General features: G+C 37.9%; 1 protein-coding gene across 1 annotated transcript; it reads right to left on the bottom strand.

The window, feature by feature from the left end:
- Positions 1–1079: 1079 nt before the first annotated feature.
- On the bottom strand, positions 1080–26519 carry LOC104560184 (plasminogen). Its single transcript, XM_010205428.2, has 19 exons — positions 26471–26519; positions 23460–23595; positions 20488–20594; positions 15594–15708; positions 14639–14778; positions 13946–14066; positions 13703–13821; positions 12753–12915; positions 12030–12160; positions 11103–11268; positions 10153–10319; positions 9110–9258; positions 7571–7664; positions 5916–6036; positions 5331–5405; positions 4808–4948; positions 3570–3676; positions 2558–2703; positions 1080–1241 (listed from the first exon to the last, which is right to left on the bottom strand). The coding sequence occupies exons 1-19, from the start codon at positions 26517–26519 to the stop codon at positions 1080–1082; spliced, it is 2409 nt and encodes an 802-aa protein (XP_010203730.2).

The raw sequence follows: 26519 nt of genomic DNA, 5'->3' as shown, positions 1-26519 counted from the left end.
AAGATAAAAAACCCTGATCCCAGCCAAGGAAGTAGTTGTGTTACTTGGGGTACACTCAGCACACTCTGGGGATGCAGGAGGGGGTATATGCAGAGCCGGGGCTCCCCAGGCACACACGGAGTTCTCCGTGGCCGATATGCAAGTAGTGCAGGTTAAGAGCAGGGTTTCCTAGTTAGTAAGCATTTTACTTTGGAGAGAGTGAGCCAGGCATCTCTAAAGCTCTGATCTTTCACTTTGTATAACCACAGACACGTGTACATAATTTTCTTTTAGCAGATAAAAATGTTCCTGTAATGGTTATAAGTGAGATAAAGTTATACAGTCAAATAGGATGGGTACTATGGACAGCAAAATTTTATAATACATTAAACACATTGTCATTACTTGCTGTAAGCATTGACAGTTATTTCTCTGTCTTCACTGTGTGACTTTAGGGTGAGGCTCTTTTTTAGTCACTGTTTTATATTTCTGATGTAGTATTTGTACTTCTGCTGACACAGATTTTCATGTCAATAAAAATATGAAAATATAAACCAAATGTCTTTGCTTCTTTGTTTTTTGGGTTTTTTCTTTTATATTTCATGTATTTAATGCTATTGGACATATCTAATGAAACTTTATATGCATATAAGATATACATAGTGAGATTCTTCTTTGATTTGTATCATTAAATTGGCAAGAGGCTCAGACAACTCTAACAAAATGAGATATATTCTCCTTTCTTCGTTTGTTGGAAGCACAACATTTTGAGAAAGTCAACCTTGGAAGAAAAAGATCATTGTAGAGCCTAACATAAGATTGAAATGCAGATGTCCAATCACAGTTGAGGTTGGGATTTTTGACATATATTTGAGAGGTAAGTCTATTGTCAAACATAGAAAACTGTTGAACATATAGAAAGAGGGTAACGTTCCATCAGTTGGGTTCCTTGGCAAAAATTGTTAATTTATGCAATTAAAAATGGATGTTAATATTTATTTTATTTTCTTATGAATGATTGTAGCTTTAATATTGCACTTGGAATCTTGTATTTCTAATGTGCACGCTGTTTTCCAGGAGAGGGTAGTCCATACCCAGCATCAGTTGTTTTCCATTACACTCTTAATCCAAGGGATATAATTAGAAACTCGAACATAAACACCAGGTTTCATGGGCTGGGCACAGCCAAGACCCCAAGAAGTGACTCCATGTTGAACAAATTTATCTTGGTCCAGACAGACTAGAGGTCCTCCACTGTCCCCCTAAACAGAAAAAGAACAGTATGATTCCTTCATGGACAGCCCCATGTGCAAAAATGGCTTTCCTGCAGAAGGCATGGAAACAGAAGTGCCTCTTGAGTGTGAGGAGCACACAAGTTATAAGATGACACTGGAGCTCTAGCCAGAGAATAATTCTCTATGCATAGTGTTCAATATTGTTATACAATCATCTCTTCCTATCATCCAAGTATTACATTTATTTTTGAGGTAAGGGGATTTGTTGGGAAGGAATCTGATTGCCTTTAGTAATTGTGCTTCCTCCCTCAGCCTCTAGATGTTACTAGATAATCCAACATCCAGTGCATGCAGGCATTCAAGCCATGTGTCTTAAGACAGGAATGCATGCTGCTGAATGGCCTGCTTGCCCATCCCCATGCTTGCACAAAGGGTATCTGTGCTGTGTTGGTGGTAGCTTTGAATTGCCAGCTGAGGCAGGCAGTCTGCTGGTCTCATATTTCTTTACAGAATCACCTCTGGCTATTCAGGGACAAAAGTTTCATAGAATTATAGAAGGGTAGGGGTTGGAAGGGACCTTTAGAGATGATCTAGTCCAACCCCCCTGCAGAAGCAGGTTCACTTAGATCAGGTAGCATAGGAACATGTCCAGGCAGGTCTTGAAGACCTCCAAGGAATGAGACTCCACAACCCCTCTGGTAGTTAAGCTTTTCTGAGCCCTTTTATATATTTTAAGAAACTGAAGAACTCAATTCCAAAACCTAGAGTTGTGGAGACACCTTCATATCACACATGTGAGATGAGCTATTGCCAACTGTATTGTTCCTTTTCAGCAGAAGGGAAGTCCAGCATGCATTTTGCCTCATTGGGTGTGATTTACACAGGCACTTTCACTGACCCTTGGAAATAAGTAGCTGCTTTGGCCTGTAGTAGGCCTGCATGGCAGACTCCATTGCTTTGTCCCTTGGCTGCTAATTGAGATGTCGCAGGTTGTTAACTGAGCTATTTTAGATATTGGAGCTAGTCTAGCTGAGGCAAGCAAAGTGGTCGGGGAGGGAAAGAAAGACTGTTAATCATTCTAAGTTGTCTTCTATATATCTGGCTCAGGCAGCCTTGTACTACCATGTGCTTGGTAGTTCAGGCTTATCTGAAAAATTACCTTCCCCACTTCCTAGCAGCAGACAGGGGGGCAAAGTAAGAGCAGAACCCATGTGCATTTTTCAGCTAGTTTACCACGTGGTGTGGCAACACACTAAGGCTAATTCTGAGCCTCTGATGTCCAGAAAGCAAGCCCCTATATGAATGTGCTTTCAACCAACCCTGATGCTCACAGATTTCCTTACCTGGCAGCTGTCAGTGCCACCATGAATATTCCCAGCACAGAGCTCATGTTTCTTGACTCTACCATTCAAAAATTCAGGGCGGTTGCATATTTTATTCTCAATTACAGGGAAACCAGTTTCCTTTAAGTAGCCATCACCACCAGTTCCTTTGCAAATAAAAATAAAACCAAAGGACAATAAATGACAAACGTAAATTAACGTTTCACAAAATAAACACTGAGACATGGATAAGCAGTGAAATAAGCATAGTGATTATGCACTGTGAATATACTTTCCCTGCATATTATGAAGTAATACCAAAATCAGTAATCATTATCAGTATCATGGTAGTGATCCATCCTCTAGCACCATCAAAATCCAGGCTGCACTGATTTACCTTCCTGCTTCTACAGTACATCTATATGGATAGAGTACCCACTAATATTTGTGGAAGTCATTCCCAAACCATTTTATTTCTCTGTATCTGAATTTTCTTCTCTGTGGAAGAGAGGAGGTAGGAGGTAAATAGTGGAAAATGGCAAAATGGGCAGAAGCGAGGAAACAGAGAAGGTACTGATGCCCATCTCAACCAAAACAGAATGGGATGTTTTGAAAATGAGAGCTGTGTTTCTGTTTGTGTGAGATCTTCTGAACCAGAGTGTTAGGGAGAAAAAGTAATTCAAGAGAACAAGTAAACTCATCTTCACGTTATTAGGAAATAGACTACATCTATATTCTTCTCACTTCCTAGTTTGGGGAAAAGCACAGCAGACTGAGATATAAGAGGCAGTAGTTCCTTAGATCTGATTCTCCTCTTTAGTATTGATGTTTACAGTTTACACACCTCTGAATGATTTATGATAATATAAATCAGAGAGAGATACTAGAAAGAATGGCAGTACTTGATGAATTTTGATGAAATTGTTATGTATGCAAGCCTGAGTGTTTTTGACACAAAGGGAATACACTCTGGAGAAAAAACATATACAGTCTCCAAACATAGAGCTTTTCAGATGTGTTAATGGAGTCTCACCTTTTGTGTCCCCCCAGCCTGTCACATAGCACTCCTCTCTTCCTCCTAACACAGAATTTTCTTTTGGCAAACAAACTGGGATTACATGATCATTGATGATTGCTGGGCTGAAAGAAACAAACAAGAGGATCATACAGGAATAATCATTAGCAGATTTATCCCATATATATCACCTTCAGGTTTCTAAAAAGATTTTGTATACAGTCAGCCGTTTTTATTTGAAATTCTGAGCTTTATGTAAAGGGTTTTTCTAATGTGCAAAACCAGTTTTGTTTTAGACTATAATCCTTCGGAATATCACACAAAGAAGGGAAATATCTGAAAAGGAGAACAGTTATAGGCTTTAGATACTAAAATTACTAACACAAATCCAAGAGAATGCTTTGACTTAGGCTAATGCATGGACAACAAAACCTAACTACAAAGCTACTTAGATGTGTGAATTAGTGGCATGTAACACACAGGTGTTAGCTTTCTCTATCTGCAGCCAGTTTGACTTTATAGAACACTTTCAAACTGGACACTTAGCACATCACAGAACCCAAGTCAGTCTGACTTGCCCCTGGATGTGGCTAAGGCTAGGCTCAATTAAGAAGTCATATGAATTGTGCTGACCCTGCCTCTGTTTTAGACCTGCATTGCAGCCATGAAAATCAAAGCACAAGCACCATATGTTCACATCTGCTTTTGGATGTGTGGACTTATTCCTTTTGACTGCACAGTGCCTTGGCAAGAGTTTCAGATGCATGGAAACAGATGCAAGAAAGACCACACTGGTACTGCATTGAACACGTGTACTGTTTGCCTGCACACTAGACAGACCTGCTGGAAGAAAAAGTCTCCCAACCAGAGCATGGAAACAGTATGGGTTGCAGTTTTCAAACCTCATTACTTTATCAAGGTAGAAGCATGTAGAAACACAGACTGAAAGCTCCTCTAGGTATTACTTCCTCCTACTCTGCTGCCACTGCGTCACCTTCCAGCAGCTTGCACCAAGTGCATTGCCAGCCTGGGTCGCTGTCGCTAGCCCTCCTCCAAAGGCAGCCCTTTCCTTTTCTAAAGCTCTACAGCTGAAATGACTTGGTTTCCACTGGAGCTTCTGCAGAAGTGGAAGAAAGGGTCTTAAATCACAGACTGAACACTGTGTACACAGAAACACACATTTCCGTGATACCAGCAACCACTATTTAGACAACTTTTCCCATCAGAATGAAGGAACACTTCAGGTGAAAAGGTACCTGCTCAGTTTTAGCAGAGCAATGTCTGCCCCACGTGGCTCCTTGAACAATTTCTCAACATCTCGTTTTTGCACTGATGTCTCTAATGCTCTTTCTTTATGTAATCCAAGGTATACTTTATATGCAGAAGGCCGTGAGGACCTGTTGGAAATGATTGCATATGGTGAACTGATGAACATGCACCCAGGATGTAGATAATTTATGATGTTATCAGGCAATTCATTCTATCAAAGTCAGAAAAATAAAGCCAGTTTTGGTATAATCTTTATTTCTTAATCCCTTATTATGGCTCATGAAATCAGGTTGGCAATAGTTATCGCTGCCACTCTTTGTTTCTTCAGACAAAATTCTGCTGTAATGAATGAGGAATTGACTCAATTCTCAGCTGTTTGCAAGCTGAGTTGAGAGATGGCTCAGGCTGGTTACCAGGTCCATTTTGTTTCTCTTACAATTTTCTGTCACCTAGTAGAAGAAAATGCTTTTGCTAGACTTGTACAAACTGTAATCTATAACAGATACTTACTTTTCTAAGCAGTGGGTGGCAGTAAGGACCCACTGAGGGTCTATCAGAGTTCCCCCACAGAAATGCAGGCCAAAACTGTAATAGAGCAGAAAGATGTGAAAAAGTCATTGGTTTAAGGTGAGGAAGTTAATTCTACTGCAGTTTATCAGGTAATCCGAGATGTACATCTTTATAAACTAAATACACTATTCCACATTTTATTTTCCTTGAACAATATTTCTTACAATGACAGGAATGTTGTCTGGACATTTTTATAAGGCCTAGTATGAAAAAACACATACATCTTAACCAGTATTTCTATTACAAGAAAACCTGTGCAGCAATGCATACTATTTTAGAGATTAGGGCTTTGACCTAGCTCTAGTCACAGTCAGAAAGCTCTGCAACTGGCCTTGATTCCTAGTTTTGCTAATAACTTTGCCGGTGGTTGTCTAAATGATCTTCTCTAAGATTAGCACACATAATATGTAGCCTTGAGCTATTTTTAAATTAAAATCAAGTTTAGAATGCCACAACCACGTAACATCTTATAAGAGGCAAAGTCTCCTGGTATCTAATGTCAAATGTATTGAGGAATGGCCATACCTTGTCCGGAGACTGATTTGCCAGGGCCAGGAGTGTGGATGTGAAATACACCCAGCAACAATCCTTTGAGCACACAGCTTTGGTCTGAACTTGGATTTTCCACATTCATACTGAGGAGGAGCTACAGAATAATTTTTTTTGAGAGTCACTATAAAGAACTTTACCATATTTGCCATACATTCCACATTTGAATACATTTGCACACATTTGCATTCAGAAAGCTGTAAGGTGAATCTATTAATTTGCCACTTCAGCTACTGATTCTCTGCAGGCAGTTATATACCACATCCCACTTATATCGTGGTAGGTTACCTTCAGTTGAAACCCTTAAAAAAGCCTGTCAGTTTTTCTTTCACATATCCATCTCAGTGGTCAGCAAATTATGCATGAATAGATCTATAGTCAGATAGAACAAAAACCCCCTCAAAAATGGAAGGAGAAGAAAACAGAGAGAAAGAAACAGTAAATTCTCCCAACATCTTGAAATTTACTCTTACAGATGACAGCAATGCAAAAGCTGCACTGACAGAAGCTATTTTCAAACTGATCTTGGTGGTACAATCATGCAAAATTCAATCACTGTCTCTGTGGAAAAAAAAAAAATCCACTCTTATCTCAGGATTTTTGGTACTGACTTATTAAAAACGGATAGTTCTTATTTAACCATGGGAAACTGACTCTTATAAACACAGAATTTAGAATTTGTTGTCAGCAAATAGAACTAACCACTGAAACTAAAGTCAAAAGCCACAGTTTCTCTGTTCTTTATCTGAACAAGTGAGAATAATACAAAAAAAAAGGATCTTTAAAATGAATACGTCATGTGAGAAGGCCATTTTTCCTCCTAAGAGTCCCAGCCTAACACTTTCGATGTTTTAGTGTTTTTTGCAGTATGTGCATGTTATAGAACACCTTCCTTTCTCTTGTTTTCTCCATTTTGGGTTTTGATCAGAGTACATTTTCTGCTGCTCACAGCTGAGAGGGTAGAGCTGCAAGAGAGTCAAGACTTTTGAGTGGGAAATGTCCCTCTTCTTGGCATAGCTTTTGTTGTTGATCAACATGGAAAGACTTGAAACCAAAATATTGTAGAACTACATCATTGTACAGTTTGTTGCACCATCTCATTCAGAGTACAGAATGGTTTGCTTATGAGTAACAAAGACAAGGGCATTTGGTTTAAAATTTAGGTACAGATGCACTTTCCAGATACCTGATTCAGTACAATATCAGAGGAGAGAAAACCTATCTTACACCCAGAACAGAAAAAGAGCCACATGAGCAGAGGTTGCAAAATATTTTCCTGTGATAAGGACACTTCTTGTTCATCCTGGCCACGCATAGTTATGCCAGGTAACCAGGCAGGAGCAGGGGACATTTCTGCAGGAACAACCCTATTTTCTAACACATGGCAAAAACCCCAGGAGCTTCACTGGGCTCCATACACATTTTGTCCTGGGTTTGGAAATTCAAAAAAATAAGCATATTCTTAAGACTTCAGACATAGACTTTGAGCATCATTTCCCCACAAGCTTAATTTCCAAGCTAAAGGTATTGCACAATCTTAGATCAGTCTTTCAGATAAATCACTGAATGTGTTCCAATTATCAAAAAAGGTTAAAAGAAAGGGATACACTAGTCTTTAAAGGAATAATTACGGCACTTGGGAATGTCACAGTACTCCCAGGCCTTTCTTGGATCTGTTGTGTAGCACCAAGGTCCATTCACATCTCCATCAGGATTCCTGCAATACTGTAACAAAGAATAAGGCTATTAACAAGGGGACAATAAACCCTAGCAATGCATGTTTATAAATCAAATAAAACAAAACTAAATTTGTGATGTATTCTTTTTTTTGCTTCCTTACTGATAACTGATTTCCAACTTATTTTGTCAAAATATAATTCATTTTTTTCTATTAGGTCTTTGAGTTTAGAAAAAGATCATAAAAATGAAACCTCCTCAACTGTTTTCAGCCAGTACGTTTCACACTTGGACCTTCAAGCTCTCAAAAAATAGGAGATCTTGACCTAGGATGGAGTTTTCTAAAGCATTAAACTGTCTGCTCCTGCTTCTGCTGCAGTTACTACGAGCAGTAGGGTTAGCCCTGAGGTCTTTTCATGCCCACACTGGTTGCATGACTATGGGGTAAGTGGGTATTATGTAAGCTGCTCTTGCACAACTTGGTAACACCTATGAATCCCACTGCCAGCAGTGCAGTGTTCACCCTGACTTGTGGGGACTGGTTGATTGAATCACTCTCCAGGTCCTACTGGCCATACTGACTAATCTCCGCTCACGACAGACACCTCACATAACTGTGTGCCACCTGACACTTTTATGAGTCCCTTCCCTACTCTGAATTATATCACATGTCTTAGGAAAAAGGGGAAAATATTTGCTTCTGTTTTCCAAGGGTCACTGACAAACACAAGAACTCCCAAAAATCTTGCAGGCAGATTTTCAGAGGGAGTTTTGCCAATCTGAGCTGTAATTTAGTACAGGGTATGTGATGCCATCAGAGGACTGGGTAAAGCAAGCTTTCAAATCATGTATCTAGAGAAAAAAATAGTTCAAGCTGGCAATATCAAACAAGCTCTTTACATCACATTCAGAGTTTGTCACAAACCAGGAAAGTATTGTATATGGGATATTACAAGCCTAGATGAGTGATGGGTATGTGCGCTAGAACTAGGAAAATGACATACATAGATTTCCTTTTATGATGATGTGTAGCACAAGTTGGAAGACTGGAGGGGGAATTAGTAGACGATGAGAGCTGCAATCAATTATCTATATATCTCAAGGAACTTGCACTGAACACTGAATCCCTTGCCATCTCACCTGTCACTGTTGCTACTGAAACCTGTGACGTCAGGTGCTCTTTCAGGCAGGGGAGGCAGAACTGCTATCCACAAACCAATTCCAGTTAATTCTCAGTAGTGAGGAGAAGCCGATGCCCATCTGAGGCCCATTGGCTGTGCTACAGAAGCATGCAATGGAGCTTCTGAGCATCTGGGTGCCCCACAGAAATACAGACTGCTCATGTCAACAAGAATTAACATGATCAGGTTCTTGGATTGAACTGAGGAAAGTAAATTAATTTACAAAGACCTGACATTAAATACTGGCTGAGGGACCATAAAGAAGATGGATGAAACTCAATGACAGCAAGTATTAAATGAACAGCTGCTTACATTTTTATCCAAGCCTGCCCTTGGATGAGTCATGGGAGTGAAATAGTCATGGCTATGAGGTTTCTGAGAACTCCACTCTTGACAAGTCCTGCCCCTTGCAGTTTTTGTGACCGTGCCACGATAGTCTTTACCATTACCATAAATGCAATCTATGAAGAAAGAGGAAAAGGAAACTATCTTTAGCTGTAAGCCGTTAAGCCACATCCATACTCAATGTGGTTGAAGTAGAATTAAATTTGAGGGTATACTACTAGGACTTACACATCCTACAAAATATATGTACAATGGAAGAAGGACAATCTAGTGTTAATGATGGCTAACAATCACATTTTCATTTGCTTGCATTTTAGGTTTTTTATTTCATGATCATGGAAATCATAAATCAAAGAAGCTTAGTTTCAGTTGACCTCTAATGACTCCACAAGCCAGGACCACAGAGATGATGCACTCTTAAATTCTTTTCCTTATGGACAGTGATATCTGCCCGATGTCACATTTTACAGAAGATAAAAAGCACTAATATATGCTCATCCAAAATAACTATCCTTGTAACCAGAAGAAAATGTCACAGCAAAAAAAATCAAAGATACAGTACTCTAACCATCTATGCATAACTAAGTTGAATCTGAACTGAATTTAAAAAGCCAGCTGGCCTCTGTTGGGAAACGGAGTCCTGGAAATGTGAACACATGGCATGGGAAAAGACTTTTTCAGAACAGTTGCCAGCAAAATGCCATCACCTCTGTATTTTCTGTCACTGCTAGTAGCCCTCCCACATCAATGTGGAGACTGCTAGACATCTGTTTCCTCATGTTTCCAGTGTTGCCAGATGTAGGAGACAAAAGATGTGATATTAATCTAAAATCAAATACAGAAACCTTACTATCAAATTCTACAGGAAAGTTCAGAAAAGGAAGAGCATGACTACGTTATTAAATTCTGAAATAACTTCTTTCATCCTCATTAAATTCTTAATGACTTTTCCATTAAAAACCAACTTCCTGTTTATGAGAATTTCTGGGAGATGGAGAAAGTATTCTTACCAGGATTTGGTTCTGCTGTTGTTTGAGGAGGTTTTGGTAAAGTCACAGTTAATTGGACGTTACACCTCTTCAGGTCACAATACTCCCACCTCACACTGGGGTCGGTGGTGTAGCACCATGGGCGGCTATCAGCATCTGGATTTCTGCAGTAATTTTGCCTCAGGTCCCTACAGATGTAAGCATACTATATTCCCATCTGTGCCACTACTCTGAGAACTTGAAAGAACATTTTAGAAAGCAGATCTGCCAAAGAGTGAGCAAATATCATTTATAATGTACAGTGTGTGACAGAAATCGTTTTTCCAGCATAAACAACTCGAGGCATATGTAGGATATCTAAATACTTCAAACTCAAATAAGTATTCAATGATTAATACCTATTGTAAAATATCATATACAAATCCAGATAAGTAAGTGCACATATGTCTATTAAAGATAAAATTATTTTTACTTTTTAAAATATATTCATAGCTTCTAAGAAGAAATATTTTGTGTGAATGTGTGTTTTGGAATAAATAAATACACACATACGTACGTACATACTATTAGGAATAAGAAAAGAACATGTCCTTTCTCAAAGCTCTAATGAGCTGCAGACTAGGAAACAAAGATTTAAAATCATTAATAAATGATTTAATAAAATTTAATAAATTAAAATCATTAATAAGCTTACATGTAGAAACAGTTCATTTGTGTATAAATGAAAATATGCTGTGACTCTTAATTCCTTTAATAGCAATTGTAGAAACCTACAATTAATTAGTCTAAAACATTATAACTATGGTTTGTTTCAGGATTAAGTAAATAGAAAGTATTTCCACATTAAATAAAATAATAAAACGAAGAGATTGTCACTAAAATCATTGCTTTGTTAAGAGGATGCAACTCAAAATGAGTTCATGAATGCTAATTGTCAAGTGAAATATAGTGAAAATGAGAAATACACATACGCATTTGGGAACTTGTCTGCTGTTTTGTTGTGTCGGTGTGGAAACATTGAGCTCCAGGCTTGACATTTCTTTCCCGTGACAGTGAAAGAAGCTGTGCCACGGTAAGTCACGCCATTGTCTTGATAGCACTCCTCAGTAACTTGAGCCTGCTCAGGCACATCAACAGCTGTAGTGAATAACAGAAACCAGTTCCTTGTATCTCAGTACTTTGATATTTATACACGAGCATAGAAAGCCAACAGAAAACAACAACAACCCAGAATACTTCACTGACTGCCACAGTACGTTCTCTAGAATGCTTCTCAGACTCTAGATCAAAAGGAAGATTTCCAAAAATGTTCATAAAAATTTAATGATACGCTAGATTAAAAGCACTGGTACATAAATTTTATGGTCATGCATGGGGATTTCTTTCAGTTAATGATCCAAATAGTACACGTATGGATCAAAACTTCTCTGGTGTGGGGGAATGTCAGTGGCTTTGCCACTTTGCTACTTTTCCACTCATGTGGAACAAGGCAGCCTTGGGTAAGGAGACTTTTCTTTAGATTGCATTTTATGGAGTCTTGGTTCAGTGCTGTTAAGTTATCTTAGGTTTTGTTTTGGATTCAGTTTTTTAGGAGGTAATGTGTAAAGCTAATTATCTTTTCCCTAGAGCATTGAGACATTCAGAGGTAGAGGAAACTACCACTTGGCAAAAGGAAAAGACCTCTGTTACTGCAATTTTTTTCCCGAGCTGGGCCAGCAGATGACTTAAACCTTCTGCACTCATCCACCAGAGTAGGCTCCACACCAGGCACAGGAGTTCAGCTGATAAATTGCAGTGCTGAGAGTGACAGCAATAATACAACTAAGCAGAGTCATTCCAGATTTTTCAAAGTAGACTATGATGACCCTTCACTTTCAGATATATCCTGTTGCTCTTACCAGGGGCCTCTGTCTCTGTCCCGTCACAGGAGGGTATGTTGCAATATTCCCACCGAGCAGTCTTGTTGGTGGTGTAACACCACGGCATTTTCTCACCATCAGGATTTCTACAGTAGTTTTCCTCTAGATTCCTGAAACAGAAAACTCGGCTAAGAAAAGCCTCTCATGTAAACCTATTAAAGGTTAAGAACAACACAGAAATGTACCTTGCTGCCTAGTTTACTTTTGTATTTACCAGTAGGTAACCGCCCCTGTGATTTGCTGGTGCCCTTTACTAGATGAATAATTGCAATGCACTGGTGCTTTGGATGCGCTAAACCAAACATCTGCTAGATTGACAGATAAACTAAGAGACTGTATTTCATGTAGTGCTTTTATGCCAAGAACAGCATAGCAGAAACATAGAATGAAAAAATCTAGGCCCAAGCATATTTCATAATTGGAACTTTTTTACTCTATGTTGCTCTAGCTGAGGAACAGTACAGTAAAGTGATGAACTAAAGAAGGAAAATGACAAACAAGCAGAGCTTGAAAGTGGCGAGACACTAATATCCAAGAAGAATGAAGAAGTAAATAAAAACAAATGTGCAAAAAAGTTGAAAAAATGTAATCCAGCAGGTGATGAATGCTGGTGTAACCAAAGAATTTTGCAATATAGTTGAAGAAAAATTAATTCTATGCCTTGGTACTTCTCAAGGACACAGTAATGGAGGTTTCACTTACTTGCAGGGATAGTTTTCAGGAGTGCGAGAGTGCCTGTGAGGAGACTGAGAACTCCAGCGCTGACAGGTATTTCCCGATTCAGTAACAGATACTGTGCCACGATAGTCTTCTCCTCTTCCCGATAGACACTGTCGTCCTGGTGGAGGAACTGGTGGGGGTGTTGCTGTTAAAAGGAACTGGAATTAAACAGTATCTTCCAACCACAGTAAAAAACAAAACCAAAGCCACCTAGAACTTATTAATTAAGTGGGCATTTCAGCTTTCTTTGTGGGTAAGGTTTAAATACCAAAATGTTTGCTAAGTGCAAAAGGCAGAAAAAAGTTCTAAAAATATCTTAACTTTTATTTATTCCATTTTAATATCTTCACAAGCAGTCAAATTGCCAGAAGGGCATTTGCACCTGCCCCTTTAGATCAGCCAGGATACAACACAACCAAGCATTAGCAACCCCGTCAGAAGAAAGCTGGAAAGTGAATGTTAATACTGTGAAGAAAACTGGGTTGAAAGAGGCAGGGCCATCAGTGACAGGTGTGGGTGTAGATGTGCTCTAACTGGTGACAGAGAAAGGAAGTGAAAAAGGTGGAGAACTGAATTGGAAGAGAGAAACAAAATCAAAAAGATTTTCAGGAAGAGTGAAACTGCTTGACATCAAAAGTGAAACATGAGAAGAATCATCAGAACCACTGAAATGCCTGGTCACGGAAAAACACATCAAGGAAGAGAAACGTGCTCCAGGCAAAACCATCAGAAACACCTATGGCAGAAATGTCTAGCCTCAAAAGTGCTATCAAGGTTCATTTCAAAGTGTTTCTTTTTTTTCTTTAAGATAAAAATCATCAGTTTTTTATTCTCTCCTTTATCTTTGATGCCTCTTTTATTTGTTCTAGCTTCACCCTGAATGGAGATTGTCTAGATGTCTTTATGTCTAGAAGTCTTGAATTCAAACTCACTGCAACGAGGAATGTCGCAATATTCCCAACGTTTAGTCGGGCTGGTAGTGAAACACCAGGGCCGAGGTTCACCATCAGGATTACGGCAATAATTCATCTTCAGATCCTTCTCTGGAAAGCTGAACAGGAACATTAATTTTTAAAGAAAATATCACTAATGACTGTAACAATTATCTTGTCTGGGGCAGGGTGGTCTTCAGGCCATTATTGATGACAAACAACCCATCACAGAATCTTACTCACTTTTCTGGGAGGTATCCATGAGAATAAGGATGCTGGGAGTCCCAGCGCTGGCACTCAAGCCCAGACATTGTTGTTGAAACTACTCCATGGTAATTTTCTCCACTGCAGTGCATGCATTCCACTGTAGCAGTAAGGCAGAATGAGGACAGAAGAGTCAGAAAGTCTATGAGGAACCAGTCTATAAACATCTCTTATGAAGCTCTAGAGCCTCATCAAAATCCAAGGCTGATGGACATTTTTTTTTGGCAAAGTAAAAGCTTACTTTTCCTTAGTAAGATGATTTCAACTAGTTGATCACATTTATATTACCCCATTTAAAAAACCCACAAAACGTTATAGTTTTTAAAAGAGCTAAATTAGAAGTACTAAGCTATAATTGAAAATCTGTGACTTGCTGCTGTCACATTTTATTGAGTTTCGCACTAGCAACAGTCATTTAGTTCAATTCTAGGATTATGATCTATGATACAACCATATACTTTTTTTTTTGTGTGTCTAGGGAAAAAAAAGGCTGTGTATAGCTGCTTTATGGTCTTGATATCTCCCTTGACAGTGTTGAAAATATCTTTGGAAAGATTCAAGTTGAATTAAACTCATTTTTGGAATGAATACATAATTATTAACAAAAGTATCTGAATAACTTAACATTCTTGAACCGATCTTCTGAAAAGAGAAAGAAATCTGTGTCCTGACCTTCGCACTCTGGGATGTTACAGTAATCAAATCTGGTCGTAGGATCTGTTGTGTAACACCAGGGTCCCTTTACATCGTTATCAGGATTTCTGCAATAGTTTTCCTCTAGTCCCGCATCAGGATATTTTTCAGGTGTGTAACTGGAACAGAATTTAAATGAGATTAGAGAATAAGGAAAATCTTTCAATTTCTCAGCTGAGGACTCTAAAAATGAAATCTTTATCTGAGGTTTTGTAGGTGTTTTTCATTAGAAGTCGCCTACTGTGTGCCATTGCTGAAGAGTTAGAAGTGCCATAGCTGTGGAATTCAGGAAATATGGTGCCTCTAAGGCTAGTCATGTCTTTAATAGCTGCATTTACTCCAGCTATTCAGTTTCCAGTAACTTTTGCTCAGGTGTGGTACCACTGAAGCATGTACAGAAAAGTCTCTTCTGGCATATGTTCCCTGGGAGATTCAACACAAAGATATTTGCTGAAATGCGAGAGTTCTCTGTAACATGAGGGCTATGCCTTCTCAATAGGAGATTACTAATAAATTCAGTTGTTTATCATTAAACACAAGAAATTCTGCCCTGTTGTCTGTGACTTCACTGATACAATTATGTACTGCTATGTCATCTGTCGCACGTTTTACCTTTAGCCAAGAGATTAAGTTTTTGACCCAGTGAGATGGGTGGAGAATTCTTATTTTAGCAGAACCAGATGCTTCACTGTCTAGTGTTTTGCTCACGTAAAGATCACAAAATTTAACTGCAACTGCCAAGACTGACAATGCCACGATCATGGAGTCCCATCTTTGGTTTACAACTCTGATTAGAGAATTATTCCAGATAAGTGCAGAAAAATATTTTATAACAAAAACTTGAAAAACAAATTACTTCTAGGACTACTTAGCACATATAAATGGCTTAACAAAATTTCACAAAGACATACAAATAGATGCAAAAAGGTCTTACTTTGGTTTATGGGGGGCATTATCAGCCCACTTCTGGCATGGCACACCTTTTTGGGTTTTGGCTTCTGTTCCTCTGTAATCCACTCCTCTTCCCTCCTTGCATTCTAGAAGATAAACTGAAATGATATGTGCCAAATTAATCAGTATCATGACATATCCGTTGGATCTCAGCATATACAAAATCGATTTTCATGCTGATACATTAATATACATTTGGACATACTTTTGCTTTTTTATGCCATCAAAAATAAGCAGCTCATATTGTAAAGACCTACCAGTTGTCTTATGTTTAAGCTGAATCAATTAGCATTCCAACATTTATGTGAACTCCATGAACTTCAAAACAAAATTTCTGAGAAAAAAAGTGTAATACAAGCCAATTCTTTTGAGAACATTTAGATTTAAACAATCAAATACACTCTTGACCTATAAATATGTCTTATAACAAAACAAACACATTTCATTGCCTGCTATGGTGTTATTATAGTTATGCATAGTAATTAAAATCAAGCCTTAAAATAGACCCACCTGAATTCAGCTGAAGAACATAACAGGATGAAATCATAGATGCATATATATAGCATTTTACCAGTTTAAATAATCAATTTTTGACAGTTTATATAAATTCAGACATTGTTTCATTAAAGTTCCCCATGTGATGAATGAGGTTTAATTAATTCATGACATGCTAAAACAATGATTCTGCTGTATAAGATAAAATGGATAGTTGGTTGAAGGTGGATATAATATATGCTTTTTCTGCTCTCAGATTTAAAACTTAATAGTATCTTCATGAAAAAAGAAAACGGAGTAAAGGAAGTAGAAATTAAATCCTGTCTTTAAATAAGTCGAGGGAAAATTTAATGCTGAATAAGCTTGGGGGTAGAACTGGCAGCTTTAAAAATATTAAATTGTTTTAAATTATTAATCATTAAATCAAATGAGAATTGAAAGCTTAATGTTGTCTTTTTGTTTGTTTGTTTTTTCCCAGGAGGAGGAGGCAACCCATTGGAGCCTTTAAGATTTTCCTGGGAGGACTTTCTTTCCAACAAAGAGCTGGTGACTGTGAGGGGAGAGCAGGCTTGCAAGGGGTGGCTTTGCCAAGGCATACATAGCCGAAAGAACTACTGGCATGTTCCCTTAGAGCTTCTTTGTCTGCAGTTTAGGGACTCTTACTGTCAGGCAATGTCTTTGAAAACTAAGGAGGAATCTTATTTAATATTTTTCTATGCACAGCGTGTATTCCATCAGCCAGTTCTGCCTTTCTAGCTGTAGTAAAGCAATCTAGTAAAGCAACCACAGGTTGTGACCTGTCTTGTCTCAATGTCTTTCCGTCTAAATAAGATATTTGTGGAGACTCAGTTTTGCATCAGCTTTTCCCAGCATCAAAGTTATACCAAAGCTGACATACAAGCAGAAGATTAATACAAATCTGGAGAAATGTCATTTTACACAGACCTGTCTTGTTGAAAGGGAATAGAATGATAGAATGGTTTGGGTTTGAAAGGACCTTAAAGATCATCCAATTCCAACATCTCTGCCATGGGTAGGAATACTTTGCACTAGACCAGGTCAGTCAAAGCCTCATCTAGCCTGGCATTGGAAAATAACTAACATTTGAATCCAAATAAGATCCTGCTCACCTATGGGTTTGTAGGTAGTTTAGGTCCAGATTTATAGATTTACCATGAGGCACAGCTTTATTTCAATGTGTATATACGCACAAGTTTACTCCAGAAAGTTTAGTTGGAAGCCATTTGGATCCCTCAAACAATTTTGCAATGAATTAACATAAAAAACCCTCAAAAACTGAACACTGAATCAGTCAAATGCTGATTCTTTTTGTTTGCATAAACTTTTGACCGTTTATATAACCTTTAGGGTTTTTTTTTCTCTGATGACAAATAACTAACTTTGACCCCCAAACTCAACATGTATCCCTTGGGTTAACTATTTACAAGCAGATACATGGATAACAATTCCCAAATGCTAGCTTTAATTCTTATTACTTTTTCTATAAGACAGAGAATGTTAACTCTTATAGTACACACCATAGGAAAAAAGAACACTAAAATGCCTAAATTGTATACCATCATCTTTTTTTTTCTGATTGCAATTTAAAAATGATATTAGGTCTCATCAAATCATTGCTTCAACTCAAAAGAATAATGTTGGTTTCAGCAACAGTATTGCAAAAGCATCTGGGCATGTGAAAAGAGTTTCTTTTAAGTATCAGAACAGCAGCAGCTACTAAGTTATCTGCCAAGGTAAAAGCTACATTTTCCATTCTGTCCCCTAACAATATATTAAAGGTATGTTATCACTAGAATCATAGAATCATTTTGATTGGAATAGACCTTGAAGGTCATTGAGTCCAGCCACTAACCTCACATGCCCCTCAGCACCTTTTAAATATCTCTAGTGATGATGACTCTACCACCGCATTCCAATGCTCCATAACCCTCTTAGTGAAAAAGTTCTTTCTAATCTCCAATTTAATCTTTCCCTGGCACAACTTGAGCCCATTTCCTCTTGCCCTATCATTCATTACTGGAGATAAGTAAATGGACACAGAATTATTTGAACTCTGTAAATGAAGAAATGAGCAACAGAGAAATGATCTGACACATACACCGTAAGCTGCACTTTTGATGTTAACGATACCTAGGTTCATCTTTTGTTTTCTGTAGATAGGTGTGCAATTTTAGGTCATGTTGACTATGTAAAACTCCTGGCTTTCACACCTTTACTGATGGGGTTGTTTGTCAAGAAACTAAGATCATTGCCTATGACCTCAAAGGGCTTAAAAAGATGCAGTAACAGTCTCAGTAAACCTAAGAGATGTCTGAAAAATAAACCAGAAACACAGTCTAGCTCCTGATCACAGTACTGAAGCAAAATCAGTAAGGATTATATAGATGTCAGTTACTTGTTCAGTCTTCCAACTTGTTACTTGCCCATTGAACCGTTCCATTTTCCTACTGCAATAGTAACTGCTGAAGAGTTCTTAGCATTACTTAAACATGAGTCAGAGAAATTCTTACCAACTTCTGGATATAACAAAAAAATCCTACGTTCAAAAGATGAAATTACCTGTCAGTTACATACATACAAAGAAAAAAGTCAGCTGGCTACAGGCTTCAAGTCAGCTGGCTACAGGCTTCAGAAAATATCAGGCTGAAAAGTACTCCCAGTGGTCTTTCTTCCAAATGCCCATAAAAAACACAGAAAGCTTCTGGGCTGGATGAGATCACTCAGAGCTTTGTCCAGTCAATACTTGCAAGGTGGAGGTTCTACAGTGTCTCAGGGCAATGCTTATCTCTCTGGTCCAGTGCTTATCCACCTTCCCTGTGAAAAACTACTTTCCTTATATCCACAGCAGCTATATAAATTTTCATTTGGATGTTCAGCTATAATCCAGCTAAAGCTATTAAATTGCTCTATAGAGTCTTCCTGTAGGTGCTATATACAGAGCATTATGTTATCCTCCAAGGCTTTGCAGCTCAACAGAGGAGTAAAGATGCAGTTTTCTGGATCTCACTGGTATTTGCAGTTTAGTTATTGCGATCTTTTACTTTTGATTAGAAACTGGCATGTTGAAACAACCTCATGGTTTATAGAAGCTGAAAACGTGGTTAATTTTCCCTTTTGATGCACCTTTCTTCATTGAAGGAGACTAACATTTTAATAGATACTATAGTTTGGAATTTCTGAATATTCTCAAATGCATTAATATTTTTTAACAAGTTACAAATCAGCAAATGGGGAAAGGCAATGTTCACAAAATCTTTTAACATGTAACAGGAGTAAATATATTCAAAGTTTGTTATGTTATCTTACATCTGAATAATCACTAAGAAAATGTTTTCTCCTTTGTGTGTTACTAAAGTCAGAGAACAGCAAAATGAAAGTTATGCAACATTAAAAAGAAAACCCATTCCTTCTTCCCTGTATATAGCAGGGCCTCTGTGCTTGATTATATGACTCAAAAGTAGTTTTAACACTCAATTGTTTGTCTGCATCTGATATTACGGACAGATTTTTATAAGTGACTGTAAAAAATTAGATTGTTGCCATTTCTGAAAGATAGATTAGGATATCAAACACATCCTAGTCAAATAATCCCCATCTGTGACAAAAATGATCAGAAATAAAATATGTACAAAAGAAGAATACAAAAATTCACCATATCAATTAATTATACCATAAAAATATAGATTAGAATAAAAGCTTTACCAGATTTGTTAACGGAGAGGTATAGATATCTTATAAGGATGTAAAAATACCATAAAAATAGGCTTTTTAAAATCTGAAATATAGTTAACAGTAATACTTCTGACATGCTACTAAAATAAAGTTGATTTGAGTCATACCCAAGTAAGTTATGAATTTTTTTCATGATACAAATGAAATTATTTGTTGATTGCCATCGGTTTTCCTATGGGCAAGGTTCTGTTTCAGAAACCATTGCTAACACAAGTAGCTCCTCCTAGTACCCTCCATAGAGATAGAGAAGATGCAGCTGTAGGCTATTGACTGGTTTAAAAGGAGAAGAGAAAAGGAACTCTTAAGCATCTCCATGACTCCCAGCATCTTCTGCATTCCATTAGCAACAGTGCTCTTTTCTGCCAGTGGAGCCCCCCAGGATTTAAGGAGCAAAAAAGGTGCTGGAGTACTAATCTGAGGGGAAAAAAAAGGTACCATTGTTATATCAGCAATGTGGCACAATCCAGGCATTAGGTAAGAGCTGATCTACCCATTCCTTCTGACCCAGTAAAAGCTTAGCCTCCATTTACCATTGCATTATGCAAGTCCCAGTGGCGAGCATACATCAGTAAAATATATGTAAAAGTCATCAGTAAAATAATATAAAAAAGCCACAAATATAGACATACTTCTTTTTTCATAAAGAACTGCATTTGTTCGTCTGAATATCACTGCTGTTTTGGTGTTCTCAGCCAATGTTAAACACTGTTGGTCTTTACTGGTGAATAAGAAGGCCCTGTTGAAATTAAGAGGAGAGAGCAATGTAAGAAATAATAGTTGAATGTGTGCATTTTTTCCCCGAACTTTTATTTTTTAGTATTGAGTTATAATTTTATCAAGGACTGAATTTCAGTGACATTTAACATTGACTGATGTTTCACAAATCACTGTTTTCAGTGGTGACTGACTCCTAAGTCTTCATACCAAACTTAGGTTGAAAGGGACCTACATGAATTAATTATGACAAGCAATAAAAAAGGTTTATAATGTGTCACAGACTCCACAGGACATTCTGAAGAGGGCATATACACAAGGGACCTTGACCATATTTCAAAAAACATTAGTGGTCATTCAAGAAGTGAGACATTCTACAGTATTCAGCAGTTGGCAAAGAATGGGTAAAACACAACAAGCCAGGTCCTTAAATTACCTTGTGATAACTGTTATGAGTCATTGTATGTGGAGCAAGGCAAGCACCTTGGAAAACACTGCCATTTGTCTTTTCAGCAAGTGCTTAGGCTGTAAGTCTGAAAAACTGGTGCAGATGGTGTAACCTTTACAATGTCTTCTAAGAAAACTGCTTACAGGCTAAGTACAGTTGGCTTTTCTGAACCCAAAAAAAAAGCAGTATCAACATAGCTTTTATGGATAGGTCTACAGCAGGAATGCAAATACTGACAAAGCTAATTCTGTAGCCCTGTAACCAACTGCAATGGTCCCAGTGTGCCTCTACTTGCAAATTCTCCCAAAAGGGAGCGATCACATCTGGACTCACTGCTGGCAACAAAGTCCTTGAGTTGTCTGGGTTAAAACTACTCTGTGAACTGTTCCCTACCATCTGAGTCCAGCTCTCAGTAATGTTGAATTTTTAACTAGGGATGTAGCTAATGAGTGAGGTCCAATAAACTGCTAAGGTGGGATAACAAGTCTGGAGTACTGATTTAAACTCATTTGTCTGAAGCACTAATGTGAGGGTGCTGCAATGCTGGCCTGGTCTTAAAGCTCTGCCTAGTATTTACTTTCTTCCCCTAGATCTTTCCCTGACAGACAGCCTCTGTTCTTCATTGATTGTAATAGCTCTCACATAATTAATTAGGGAGGCAAGGACAAAGCACCCTGATGTTATGCTGGTGTCAAATGATGGCAGGCTCAGACACAAGGCAGACGCTAAAAAATTATACTGTGCCTGAATACATCTCAAAAGTAAACAATAATCCTTCGCAAAACCTAAATATATAATCTGAATATACAGACTTGCCCTTTGTGCCTTCCTCATGAGCCAAGTACTACCTAAGCTCTGCCCTCTCTTTGTGGTTTTCAGGGAGGAATGTCACATCAAAGAGAACAGATGGTACTTCACACACTTGGTCAGCAAACCCCTGTCATTCTCCAGGCTTATGCCTCTTTAAAATAGGTCTGCTTTTCCCTTTTGATTTAAACCACAAAGTTATAAAAACACATTTGAAATGCCAGCACTAGGCTATGCCTGCCTTGGATAAAAGCCTGATGGAGAACAAAGTACTGGAAACAGCCTCACAGACAATCAGTCTGCTGAGTTCAAAAAGTAATGCTGCAGGAACGGTAGATCAAGAACTCAGGAAGATTAGAAGAGAAAAACCTTCCTGCCTCACACGTAAGAACTGCCTCCCACCAGAGTAACTGACGTCTGTCCTCCTCACTCCAGTTGCCTGCTGGACTGCTGAAGCTCAATGGGGTCTGAAGTTTTGGCACAGGAGGATCAAAGCAATATATTCCCCCGAGGCAGGTTCCTAAGCAAAGGCCAGTGGTACAGATTAATCAGTATCTTTTGTACTTTCTAGCTCCTTGGGCTTGGTTAAATGCAAGTCCAGAGTGCTTAGCTGGAAGTAGGGTTTAGACAGCTGTCTATTTCTTGAAGCAAATAGAAGTTATGTAAGTCTAAATTCTAGTAAAATTCCAAACAATGAATATATGTGCAAGATAACAAGCAATCCAACAAGCAAAAGCAATGTCATTATTGCTGTCCTAAATTTCTGAGCAATTTGTAATGACTCTTTATTACAAAAGTGGTACAAGAGTCTTTATGAAGCCATGTCAAGTCGGTTTTCAGTATGTCTCGCTGTGCTTCAAGATATCATTAAATTTTCCAATAAAAAATCAACATGATTTTCTTATTTTATCTGTTCCTGCTGTATTCATCCATATGTCCCATTTATTCTGTTTCTTTAAACTTTTTGTTTTTTCCAGTAAACCTGAGATATACATGCTCCTAAGAAATCCCCCAAAAGTTCAAATTGCTGATACATAAGGCAGATTGCTCCAACATCTGCAATGAAAAATGCAGAATCATAGAATCATAGAACAGTACAGACTACAAGGGACTTTGAAAGATCTTCTGGTTCAGCCTTGGCAAGGGAGAAGGAGAATATCCAGAATCCTGTCCAGTTACATCTTGAATCTCCAGTGATGAGGAATCTACTATGTCCCTGGGGAGATTGTTCTTGTGAGTGACAGTTCTCACTATATAAAGCGTCTTTCCTATATCACATGAAACCTCTCCCAGTACAACTTGTATCCATTGCCCCTTGCCTTCTCTGTATGTCTCCATGTGAAAATAGAGTCTGTTTGTAGCAGCCCCTTAAGTACGTGAATACTGTAATACGGTCCTCACCCCTGAGCATTCTGGTCTCCAAGGAGAAAAGATCTAACTCCTTCAGTCTTTTCTCACAGGACAGGTTCTCCAGCTCTTTGATTATTTGGACTCCTCCTTTGAACTCTCCAGTTTGTCTGTCTCTTGCTTGAACTGCAGAGACCAAAACTGGGCACAATACTCCAGGTATGGCCTGATAAACTCTGAGTAGGCTGGATCAGTCATATATACATGGGAATTAACAGAAATTACCTGCAAATAAATTTACTTTCAGCTTCACATCGCTCCGCACATTCTTCGTTACTAATTGCCCTGTAAACTTGCTTCTTTGGGTTGAGCAGCCAAGCTCCCTCTGTTCTCACATAGCTGTCTAGTATATTTCCTTGCACTAAAATGAAAGAGAGAAAGAGGTAAAAACATGAATATTTAACTTTCATATTAAATTGTCATGTAGTTGAGTAAAACCATCATTTAATTGCTGGAACAACGGTGTTAATGCTGACAAAATATGAGTAAATCTTGTCTTCCTAGTACAGTGAAAGATATTGTAACTGAAAATCTGGTGCAAGGCAAAACAGACAAGTGGTTTGAACAGTGCTGAAAGCCATAACAAATAATACAAATCTAGGGATTAAACTGATGGGAGCATAGATGACTCAAGGAGTGAAAAAAAAATGAGATGTTTCAGAAACAAAATATTGGTTGTCCATATTTTGGAGAAAGTGAAGAAATGAGATTCAAGAAGGATGTGAAAAAACGGTTGTTCATTGCTGATATCTACCCACATGGAAAAACTTCAGTTTTACATGAAAGTCTGCCCCTTTTAAAATGTTTTTGCTCTTGCCAGAAAAAAGAGGCATCCTTAGTCACTGGAAATATCACTGTGTTCATGTTGAGTTGATTATAACTCTGTATTGAACTTACTAATCGAGGTAGCAGATGTTGCCCTCCATTGCAGTGATTTAACACAAGATACTGAACTGGTAAATAAACTCATCAAACAACCTTTGTGCTACAGCTGCATGTGAAATATATTTTTCCATTACAGCTATGCAGCCTCTGAATGTTTAACTATACTTTACAGCATGGTGACTTCATAATTTCCAGCTGCAGGGTCGCTGAGTTGCATGAATCCTATTTCTTTATCAGACAAGCGTGTGACTCTACTGACAAACATTTGTTTCTGGGAGTTACTGGTTCTGCATGGGTTTAACCCCAAACAGACAGCTGGCTAGTGATCTTTGCAAAACATCTCAGTCTTGCTCTGTGCTCTGATTTTGTGCTTCTCCCAAGTAAGACTCTCTTGAGTGTGAAACAGGCTCGTATGCCTCCTTGGTACAGTTAAATTCCTTCACCTGGGTGCTAGCTCTGCCTGCAGTTGAGTATTTTCTTTAAGATTATTTTGCACCTACAAATGGAACCGATAAAATAGGCACAAAAGCCAAATTATGCTTCCTCTCATACCATTGCAAACCTAGAGGAGTTACTGGAGGTTTTTTTCTGCATGTAAACTAGAGAAAAGTCAGGTCCTATGGGCTAACACTTTAAAAGTATGCATGAAGGAAAAGGATAACCACTTCAGGAAAAAAAGACAAAGTGAGAAAGAACACAATAAAAATTTGTGTGACAGGCACAGGAATCCCTGATTCCACTAATTATCATCAAGAAAAAACGCATTTTGGGAGAAAACCTTAGGTTAAACAAAATATTATAGGGATGTTGCAGTGCTCTAACAAGGATAAAAAATATAAGTAATTCCAAGCTACTTCCATGCAACCTTACAACTGTTCTGTTTTGACAGTTTGTAATAATACTGTCATTATCATCACAGAATTTTATTTTTAAAATATTGACAGGTTGGTGGTAGATTTTGTTGATAAAAATATTTTCCCTCTTTTCTGTTCTAATGATATATCAGGGTATAATACCATAAGAAAAAAAAGATAACAATATGCAATCTGAATAAAAATGCAGTCGATTTTCTTGTTACTTATTTTTCCTATACCTATGGACTTTTTTAGTGTTAGAAAGATGTATTTCTGCCTTATTCACAAATGCATTTGTCATCATTTGATAAAGGATTTACAAACAAAGGCAGGATATTGCAGAAAAGAGCCCAAATCCTTTCTTTTTCTCTGTCATATTAAATTCTTGCTCATTTGAGAACTGTATTTGATTTTTATGAGGCTGTTCTTCTGCAAAACAACAAAGCTTAGAAACTAGAATTTCAATGAAAATTATAATTCTTAAATTAAAAATTATTATTAAATTTAAAATAAAATTTAAGATTATCTAGATTTATTTTTAATACTAGTACATGTCTCTAATATTTCTTGCTAAAGTCTATCCATACATTTTTCTGACTGTTACTGTTTTATATTTTAAAACTATGTGTGTAAAATACTCGTGTGTTTTGGTGGTTTTTTTTGCTTTTGTTATATCAGTCGGCATATTTGTAACTACATTTTTAATTGCAATCACAATAAACTGTGTAGTTATACAGAAGGCCTGAAAATTGTACAGAACACCTGCCATCTGAATCTCACAGTTCATTGAAGTTCAAAGTTTTCAGGTTAGAGAATATTTATTCAATACTTTTGTAAGAGTTACAATCTACTAAAGCCAAAAAGGTACATGTAAAGATACTTAGTTCTTACGTTACAATTTATAGAGTACTACCTTCCCCCCAAACAGTCTTGCAGCACCACCGCAGAAACTAATGCTGACCAGATTTTGACCTCCTTATCGTATAGAATGAAAAACTTTCTGTGTAAGATACTGGTTATGAAAAAGACTGGAACTCTAGCATGTAGAACAGTTTTTCCTTGTCTTTGTGATTTTGTTTTCCCCAGTGCATTTAAAAATTTTAAAACAATCAAAATAAGGACCACAGCACTTGGCAAGAACAGAGGTAAAACCAAACCCTAGGATAAAAGGCTGCTGAAATTAGAGACAGGCATGTTTTGCAGCAAGTCTTCAATAGGCTGCTTTCCAAGGGTTTCCCCATTTCTGGCATGTTTGCAGTGAGCTATTTGTTTCCCATACAGACACTAAGGCAGATATTCTTTTCTCACTGACACAGCACTGGAGCAATCACAACTCTTGCTTTATTCAACAGCATCTCTCCCTGACCAGCAAGCCTCAAATCCATCACTGACCTGGTAAATGGTGACACAGAGATTTGTGGATCTACCTTCACTTCAAAGCTGGCAAGTATTTGGCTCCCATCTCACCTAGGGAAGTGGGAGGCAAAGGACTCTTACCTGAGCTCAGCAAGAAAAGGAAGAGAAAGGCAGCTTTGCTAATTCCCAT

The sequence above is a fragment of the Colius striatus genome, chromosome 2, assembly GCF_028858725.1.
Source record: "Colius striatus isolate bColStr4 chromosome 2, bColStr4.1.hap1, whole genome shotgun sequence".
Taxonomy (NCBI): Eukaryota; Metazoa; Chordata; class Aves; order Coliiformes; family Coliidae; genus Colius; species Colius striatus.
Note: the sequence above shows the minus strand (reverse complement) of the source record. Positions and strands in the feature narration are given on the sequence as shown.

Excerpts from the sequence above, each read along its gene's own strand:
- LOC104560184 (XM_010205428.2), bottom strand. The coding sequence starts at position 26,519 with ATGGGAATTAGCAAAGCTGCCTTTCTCTTCCTTTTCTTGCTGAGCTCA. Across the intron at positions 13,822-13,945 it reads CATGGATACCTCCCAGAAAA|CTTTCCAGAGAAGGATCTGA; the intron begins GTGAGTAAGATT and ends GTTCCTGTTCAG. Across the intron at positions 3,677-4,807 it reads GCTCTGCTAAAACTGAGCAG|CCCAGCAATCATCAATGATC; the intron begins GTACCTTTTCAC and ends TGTTTCTTTCAG.